Source organism: Suillus subaureus, assembly GCF_016647635.1.
Source record: "Suillus subaureus strain MN1 chromosome Unknown BJ212scaffold_46, whole genome shotgun sequence".
Lineage (NCBI taxonomy): Eukaryota > Fungi > Basidiomycota > Agaricomycetes > Boletales > Suillaceae > Suillus > Suillus subaureus.
Window position 1 is genome coordinate 292611 of NW_024538602.1, and position 8399 is coordinate 301009.

Below are 8399 nucleotides of genomic sequence, written 5' to 3' on the forward strand. Positions count from 1 at the left end.
ATGACATGCAGCGTGGAATCATCTTTTGGATCGGCGCCGAGACAAACTTGAAGATCTACCGATCCAAGTGCGGTGTGTGATATTCTGTTTCGCTGTTTGCCGTTTGCTCTAGTACCTCTTGACCCATCTAATTAACAATACCTCGTGCAGATACTATCCCAGGAGTATGGAGCTCAGGTGTAGTGATGGACTCTGTAGTGTCTCACCTGCCAGATTCCGGGTGCATCATAGTCAAGAAATCTATGCGTCTGTAATTATATATGGATTGCTGGGTATTCATTGACTTTTGGAAAGATCAAGACTTATGATTTCGATGTGTATGCTGCATTACTGATCGCGGACGTCATAGCCATCAAGGTACTTAGGTACCTGAGCTTACATGAGCGTAGATGCCCATTCATATTCATAGTCATGGCCGTAGTCACCTTCGGAGGGCGTGTGCATTCACCTATACTACATAAATCTATCGGAGATCAAATCATGAGTTGACGTTCACATGAAGGGTCATTACAGTCGTTGTGATATGCCAAGTATTCGTTACACTTGCATACTTCTTTCCTCGGTTGGGCTGGAAACAATAGTTTTCTCGCCGTCCAATTGCTGTTGTTCAGCTTCGAGAATTTTGCGAGAGACTTTACTGTGCGAGCGGATCTTTGAACCAAAGAAGAGAAGGACCTGCATGAAAAACGTGGAAAGCTCTAAGATTTCGCCACCAATCACAATGTATGCAAATTCACACACCCATGGAATCGGTGCCATCGCCACCGATATCAATGCCCAGAGTGTCAGTCCCCACTTATATGTCATACCAGTGAACATCTGCTGCGTGAAGAGTGGGAAGATCAATGCCATAAAATTTCCTTTTGTAGTTTAGTTCAGCTGAAGAAATAAATATATAGTGCAGACTCACGAGACAAGCTCTGCCCCGCTTGGGCCGATGAGGTATATGGACCGTAGCTAGGTTTATTTGTCAAACATTGGCAGGATAGATGCGGCGAGACACATACCAGTCTGCAAGATACAAAAATGAAACTTGGAATATTACGAAGACGCCAGACATAAATGCCTGTGAATCCGTCAAAACGATCAACTTCGAACACTGTTGAGAAGTCGACGTACAGTTAATGCAATCAGAGGTACTATCCAAGGAATGTTAGGTGATGCTGTCCATGCGTAGATAAACATTGAGACGGGCAGGACAATAGCAGCGGCACACGCCATGTATAGTCGTGCTTCTTGGCCCTTTATCGAAAAGTATTTTCTGAATAGCATGAGCCATGTCGAATGTTTGGTACAGACTTTCTTACTTGTACAAGGTCTCCTGGTACGTATTCGCAATGAATCCAATGATGGCTCCAACACTGTTGAGACGAGAGATCAAGTACGGTGCACACGTGCAGTGAAATAACTTTCCTCTGACAAAGGAATATGAATCCTGTTTCGCTGACGCTGAAGTTGTAGACAGACTGGAACTCCGTGGTGATGGATCTTTTGTTTAACTCATTTGAGCCACCGACTTCTATTCAGGAGTCAATAAGCACTCACTCAAGCAAACAGTACACGACCCCCCAAGTGAAGCCACACCAGACCTGTCATCAAATATCGTCAACCGCTATTGACGGTACACATCAATGGTCACTGACACTGAAGCTCTGCACAATAGGTTCAGTCAAGAGTAGATCTATGGTTATGAGGTTAGGAAAAATTTGGTAAAAAATTGTTTTGCGCACACAAGGGCCGTGTACACGACGTCTTTATCAGAGATTTTATGCTTGGTCTGCCAATTTCAGTGCTGGACCGATACCTAGAGTCGCCGGTCGTCTTTCTGGTAGCCTTGGCGATGTGGGTTAGAACAATGGACGAACGGGTTTCGCTCATCACCAGGACGACGTCAAGAACATATGCCCCAGAAAACCTGAGAGAAAAATATTCAAAGAGAGACCAGCACATAGTTTTTTTCGACACACATGACATGCACCCATTGCACCCACCGCCAACCGAGGTGTGGACTGGTAACGATAAGCCCCCCAAACACTGACCCGAGGCCAAAAGAGAATATCGATGAGAATGCAAACAAAGACATCGGCAATCCACGTCTGAGACGTTTGTCAGCAAGGGAGTTTCGTTAGCGCAAGTATCCTGTCTTACTCATGTGGCTGCCATATATCAGCGATGCTACCTCCGACTAAGGATGAACCAGTTGAACCAAAAACTCCTTGTAGTGTACGCGACACAATCACAACTTGTATATTTGGTGCCCTGCCAGTGATGAACGCCCGTTTGTCGCAACAATTATACGACAACTTACAATCCATTCATAACTTCAGCGAGCATAAATAATACAGACGACACGATGTAAAGGGGCCGTCTGCCACACTCCTAAAATATAGATGTCAGTTAACGATCAACGATAGAAAACTGGTCAGTTCTTACCTCACTGAATGACGAAGTAATCAAAGGGACAATCCCGAAACCTATCACGTACAAGCTCAGTCCAACGGTCGCCTGAAGTTGAGTACAATTTAGGTCATGCATCATCGATTCATAACTGATCGAATAAGATGACGCTGATGCTGCTGTTGCAAATATCAGATAGAATGACATCAACACCGAAAACCGAAGTTACCCGTGATTCCAGCAAACACACAACATGTCAGCGTGATGGCCCACTTCCGCGCATAAGAGAAGTTTTGTGGATCGCGTGGGTCCCCTTCGTCAAATTTAATCTGACCAGCGTAAGCCTTCTTATATGCGAAATGAAATATGACAATGACTTACGAGTATCAACTCTTGTTCAGGTTCCTGTGGAACATGAGTTGTACACGAGGGTGAGCTGATGCGTTTACTGGCGTCGTCCATTATCATCGGAACCGGGTCGTTCGCTACCAAAAAATGGATGTGCTTTTAAATGCTAATGGGGGACAAATCCGAGGATCAATGAAGTTGACGAGTAGTCAGGGTATCAGGATTTTTCCCTGCAATGGACCGGGATGTCTCGCCCATTAAACCATAAAGCCCATGGATGAGTAATACCAATATAATTTCTCACCTATTACAAGAATGTCACAAGAGACGTTTCATCTTCGTTTCGGGGAGGCGAGGTCAGGAATAGAATTCGGCCGACACTGGCAATAGGAGTAGTTTCAGTGCAACCGAGGACAGTACAAGTGCGGGAATCCCTTCGGAAAGCGTGAGCACCTGAAACCACACATTACATGACATCATCAACCCCTACATCATTGCTATCCGCTTTTCCCTCTGGACGTCTCACAAGTAGGAGGAATTCCGGGTCAGTGATGATGACAGGGTAGGGTGGGGTGATTGTACACAGTGGCGTGGTCAAGTGGGTCTAGACGCTTGGCACGTTCCGTAGCACGATGAATGGGGGAATATGATCATGATGAACCCTGCTTCAAGATAACAAGATTTCGTTAGTGAAACTTGACAACTTGATCGTCGACATGTATCATGTTCAAATCTATCGAAAGGATCACAACTCCTGCTAGCCGATATATAAAAAGAGTCATGTGGTCATTGCAAGGGAAGATGCTGATAGGAAAAGGTATTCATACTTACGCTTGAAAATGCACCCTCATGCGACTAGACCAAAACGAATCATGTCAAGTCTCCTGAACGGCCTACTTGGGGCTCAAGGGTTTACGGACCGCTGTGTACGTGTAAGGTTCATGTCCATACCACTATAAACGTAAACCGAATGACGGCCCGATAACCAAGGCATGAGGATCGAATTCTATTATGTAGAAGCTGGCCGCCGATCTGCTTGAATGCCGGTGGCTCAGTAATCCCATTGGAGGAGAGATTCACAGCGTGGACGAGAAAACACGGCCTGGAAAGTCCACTTGATATGTGTCAGATAGAGTATTGATAGCATTGACGGAAAACCTGTAGTTGCGATGTTACAGAGCAGAGTTGAGCAGAAATAAAGACGTACGACTAGATTAGATCTGAGACCAAGGCCAATACAGCAATCATTCAGCTGAAATTCGACGGACTTGAACTCGGAGAAGCTCTATCACTCTGCAGTGGATTTTGTGACTCTCTGAAGTTTAGAAAGTTACGGTGAAACTATTTAACTGGAAGTTATGGTCGTGTTATCTAAACCAGCTGCATGGCAGGATTCAGTAGCGTCATGTCTTCACCAAATCTATTGGTATCCGAAATGACTTACATAGAATATAAAGAAAGTTGACTCCTTCAACATGTTATTTCATATTGAGTCGCTAGCAAAGAGGGCAACGGTGAAAGTTTCGGACCAAATAGACTTGAAATAGACACGTCGCGTCCCCGCGTTTCTCACGTACCGCTTGTGTCTGTTTTCACTGCCTTGACATCACCACTCCAAGCCTCCGACTGTGCCTTGTCTATTAGTTGTAATTTATCTAGTCAAGGATAAGTACGGAGTAGTGCACGACGGTACATGATTCGCAATAAGTTGAACTACCTTTCAGATCATGTTGGATCAGATGACGTGAGTACCAGGATCCAATTTCAGGTGGTCTTCATTGACGCCTACACTCGCAGATGGAAGAGATTCTTGAGATGACGCTCGTGGACCAACGTCCCGGTGCACCTGTTAATGTTGCAGGTCCATCCAAATCTGCGAAGATGCCGTCGTATCTTCAGAAACATGACGTCAACACCCGGTTGTCTTCTCTAGAGGTCGAAATACAAGGGATAGACGAGCAGATCAAAAAGTTGACTGCTTTACGGGGGGCCTTAATTGCTGAAAAAGATGACCTCACTCGAGAACGCAGCCGTATCAACCTGGTGCAACCGTCAAGGGGGCTCAGTGACGCTGTCCAGACTAAGGGCAAGGGCAAAGCAGCTACAGTTGACTATACTGTTAGCTTCGACTGGTCAACGCAGCTGCAGTTGACAATGAAGAAGGTCTTCAATATCGCCGACTTTCGACTGTGCCAGAAAGGGTCAGTGTGCTCCTCGACTTGCTTCCTGAATCTTAAAGGACCAATAACAGAGTCTGCAATGCTAATATGGATGGCCGAGATATTGTGTGTGTCATGCCCACCGGTAGGATGGTAGATGGCACCTTTTACCTGTCGCTAACGTGCTGTTGCAGGAGGTGGCAAGTCGTTAACCTATCAACTTCCTGCCCTCCTGACGCCAGGGTGTACACTGGTGATATCCCCCCTCATTTCCCTGATGACGGATCAGATCCTACATCTGAGGGAGTCAGGAGGTATATGCGCTTTTATCTGAAATTTCCTATCTTCATTACTGATGTTCTTTTAGTGGAAGCTGTTATGTTGACAGGGGGAACTCCACGTCCCCTACTCAACGAGATTCAGCAAAGACTGACATCCATGGCATCATCTCAGGTGCATAGACATCAAGGTCGGGACATTAAATTATGCTATGTCACGGTAATATAGCAATCCTACAATGGTCTCATGCTGATTTATGTCTCAGCCAGAGAAAATAGCTAAAAGCAAGACGTTTATGTCTCTTCTGCGCAAGCTTGTGGAAGGTGGAAAGCTTGGTAGGTTCTAAGCCCATAACCTGGAAATTTTATGATTAGTTTGCACAAGCTCGGATCGTTATCGATGAAGCCCACTGCGCTTCTCAAATGGGTCACGATTTTCGGTACAGTTTCATCTCTATGGACATACGAGCATCTCACTAACCGCGCATCAGCCCAGACTACAGAAAATTGAGCATCCTTCGCCAGTTCTTTCCTCACGTGCCCATTCTTGCGTTGTCCGCAACCTGCCCCCCAAGAGTCCTCCAAGATATTCTCAAGATTCTCAAAATGAAACCGGTGGTAGATGGGAAAGGTGTGCATGTTTTTGAATGTGCGGACAACTAAAACAACGTGCTACTGCGCACAGCTGCCCCACCAGATGGGACGGTGTATTTTTCTGCGCCTCTGTACCGCAAAAATCTCCATTACACTGTCTTGCCAAAACCATCTTCAGCAAAAGAACTCATCATGACAATGTCGGACTACATTCTGCAAAATCACAGAAATGATAGTGGCATTATATATTGCCTCGCAAAGAAGGTATTTTAATCCAAGACCATCGCGGTCATTGAGTTCACATTTTTGAAGGATGCTGAATCGGTTGCTGAAAGCATTCAAATGGTGAGCAATGGTCGCATCAAAACGGGCGTCTACCACGCGAATGTCGAGGATGGGCAAAAAGAAAGGCTACACATGCAATGGAGGGAAGGGAAAGTTCAGGTAGTCTGCGCTACAATAGGTCCGCCTCATGTGTCACATCACATGGACTTCCGGTCCTGATGACCTCCGGGGTAGCTTTCGGCTTAGGGATTGACAAGGGTGACGTTCGATTCGTACTCCACCATACAGTGCGTCTTTCATTTCAGGTGTTTCCTGCAGTTACGTTATTAAAACGGCATTCAAGATATCGGTTCGTGGAGCCTCAAAGTAGTGTTCTGCGCACTCACTGAGTGCTTGCCACACAGAAGTCTCTTGATGGGTACTATCAAGAGTCTGGACGTGCTGGGCGAGACGGCCAAGACGCAGACTGCGTATTGTACTATCGTCCACAAGATGCTACTCGCCAAGCTTCCATTACGTGCAGTGACCAGGATGGCGTGATGAAATGTGAGCCATCTCCACATTTGAATATGAACCGTCACACAAGACTTCCCCGTGTCCCCCGTAGTGCATGACATCTTACGTTTTGCACAAGATATGCAAGAATGCCGCAAGATCTTATTTGCAAAGTAAGCCTAATTCGTGCTAGTGTCTACCTCCTCACAAGTACGTTCGGTGATCATTATAGATACTTTTCGGCATCATCCGATCTCTCTATGGCCTCATGGACCACGAACGAATCAGATGCAATGGACCGATGTGGCCATTGCGATAACTGCACGAGGCCTCCTGCCAACGTGGAACACAAGGATGTGACAGTTGAAGCGTGGCAGATTCTAAAGATACTTGAAGCTGTGGAAGGTAATGGCGGGCGCCTGACCATTGCTGGCCTCAGTGACCTGGCGCGTGGTCTGGGTGGCGGTTCATTCGAAACTGGTGGCAACGGAAAGCGCCGAAATGCTAAAGAGAAGATACAGATTGATTATGATTCTGTGGCTGGCGGCAAAGTGAGGCTTTCAAAGGACGTGAGTTCTTCTTTCCCATGTCGAGTTTGATCCGATCCGAGATATTGTGAAAGGACATGGAGTCGCTAATTGTGCAAATGCTTGTGTTGCGGTACCTCGAGGAGGCCTTTTCGTCGACGGCGTACACTGTGAATGTTTACGTCGCACCCGGTAATCAAGCGCTCCGGCTCACCCGTTTCATTCGTGAAGATATCGTCAATGGAGGCGGGCCTAGAATCCAGTGCTCCTTCAGGAGACATGGGCGCAAAGTAAAGAGCAAGAAGACTACTATTGACAGGCAATCTCCTGATATATTGGATCTTCAAGAAGACCCCACTTCTGGCCCGTCACGAATTCGGAAACCTGCCCCACCAAGAAAGAAAAGGCTATATGAAGATGTATCGGACCCGGACGAAGTTGATGGAGAAGATTTTACGAGCCAGATAAAGATGATTGATGCCGAGGAGTCGGATGTTGACGATGATGATGATGTGGACTGGGCTTACTCACTTAGACCACCTCGGTCAACCAAGAAACGGCGAAGGAGTGAAGAAAAGGCGAAGGGAATTCCCGCCAGCTTAAATAGAAGGACGAGCGGGGATGAATATGAGGTCATATCTCTCTCGTCAGACTAATGTACAAACATGCAAAGATGTAACTTATCACCATCATAATGCTAGAGACAGTATACCAGCTCCGATAAAATGTGGCGGAGAACACCTGAACGAATAAAACATCGAAAACGAAAAGTTGATCGGAGAGAGCTTTGCATAGCGTCCGTGTTAGATAATGATGAAACGGGGCAGCGGACTCATGATGCATCCGATTGTCACTCGTCGTCAGAGGTCGGCGAGGAGGGGGCAGCGGTGAGGTAACCAGCGATAATACCATCCTGACACTTATAATTCGTTGGCTTCAATACAGAGCGCAGGGGAGGTTTGGGTATCAGACGATGACTGATGTCAATGCGAGTTCCTTCCTCATTCTGCCACCCACATCCAGGCTCTGGGTAGCCCTCAAGATCAGGAGGGTACGCGTCTTCTGGTGCTGGTGTCCGGTAGTAACCATCGTTTCGCCAGAGCTGGTCTCTAAAGAACTACGGGTTAGCCTTCATACACATCAACAAAGTGCCACAAACCCTCTGCGATTGAACCAACCCTTCCTTCTCTGGTTCGGGAATATAGGCGATGGACATATCAAGTCATCACACCACCGCACAGACCGTGCAACTGCAGCGGGGCACATCGCCCGCTGCGGCAAGGCCTGTGTATGGTCGCCATCAAAATTCCGGCGAT

At 46.7% G+C, this 8399-nt stretch overlaps 3 protein-coding genes across 3 annotated transcripts; 1 reads left to right on the forward strand and 2 right to left on the reverse strand.

Annotated features, from left to right (window-relative positions):
• Window positions 1-407: 407 nt before the first annotated feature.
• Window positions 408-3300, reverse strand: BJ212DRAFT_1538185 (MFS general substrate transporter). The gene is made up of 16 exons (XM_041341826.1): window positions 2779-3300; window positions 2627-2726; window positions 2434-2576; window positions 2309-2379; window positions 2149-2259; window positions 1968-2096; window positions 1731-1915; window positions 1644-1681; window positions 1546-1589; window positions 1393-1488; window positions 1308-1361; window positions 1120-1261; window positions 1008-1066; window positions 911-957; window positions 742-860; window positions 408-675 (listed from the first exon to the last, which is right to left on the reverse strand). Exons 1-16 carry the CDS (start codon window positions 2863-2865, stop codon window positions 538-540), a joined length of 1563 nt encoding a protein of 520 aa, XP_041187818.1. The 5' UTR covers window positions 2866-3300; the 3' UTR covers window positions 408-537.
• A 1599-nt stretch (window positions 3301-4899) lies between these two features.
• On the forward strand, window positions 4900-7739 carry BJ212DRAFT_1468504 (P-loop containing nucleoside triphosphate hydrolase protein; the record flags this gene model as incomplete). Its single annotated transcript, XM_041338997.1, has 15 exons — window positions 4900-4946; window positions 4997-5049; window positions 5099-5218; window positions 5272-5402; window positions 5449-5518; window positions 5568-5622; window positions 5674-5813; window positions 5868-6040; window positions 6089-6239; window positions 6296-6348; window positions 6405-6410; window positions 6466-6607; window positions 6669-6729; window positions 6789-7125; window positions 7179-7739. The coding sequence occupies 15 exons, from the start codon at window positions 4900-4902 to the stop codon at window positions 7737-7739; spliced, it is 2100 nt and encodes a 699-aa protein (XP_041187819.1).
• Window positions 7740-8017: 278 nt separating this feature from the next.
• On the reverse strand, window positions 8018-8328 carry BJ212DRAFT_1245802 (uncharacterized protein; the record flags this gene model as incomplete). The annotated part of the gene is made up of 2 exons (XM_041329654.1): window positions 8018-8192; window positions 8243-8328. Coding segments are annotated over 2 exons (261 nt in total), but the record flags the coding sequence as incomplete, so codon positions are not given.
• Window positions 8329-8399: the final 71 nt, after the last annotated feature.

What these genes read in the sequence shown, in the direction of transcription:
- BJ212DRAFT_1538185 (XM_041341826.1), bottom strand. Translation starts at nt 2,865, where the DNA reads ATGATAATGGACGACGCCAGTAAACGCATCAGCTCACCCTCGTGTACA. An exon ending in GTCGTGTACACGGCCCTTGT is followed by an intron (nt 1,682 to 1,730) that starts GTGCGCAAAACA and finishes TCATAACCATAG; the next exon opens with ATCTACTCTTGACTGAACCT. An exon ending in AGCGGGGCAGAGCTTGTCTC is followed by an intron (nt 861 to 910) that starts GTGAGTCTGCAC and finishes AAACTACAAAAG; the next exon opens with GAAATTTTATGGCATTGATC.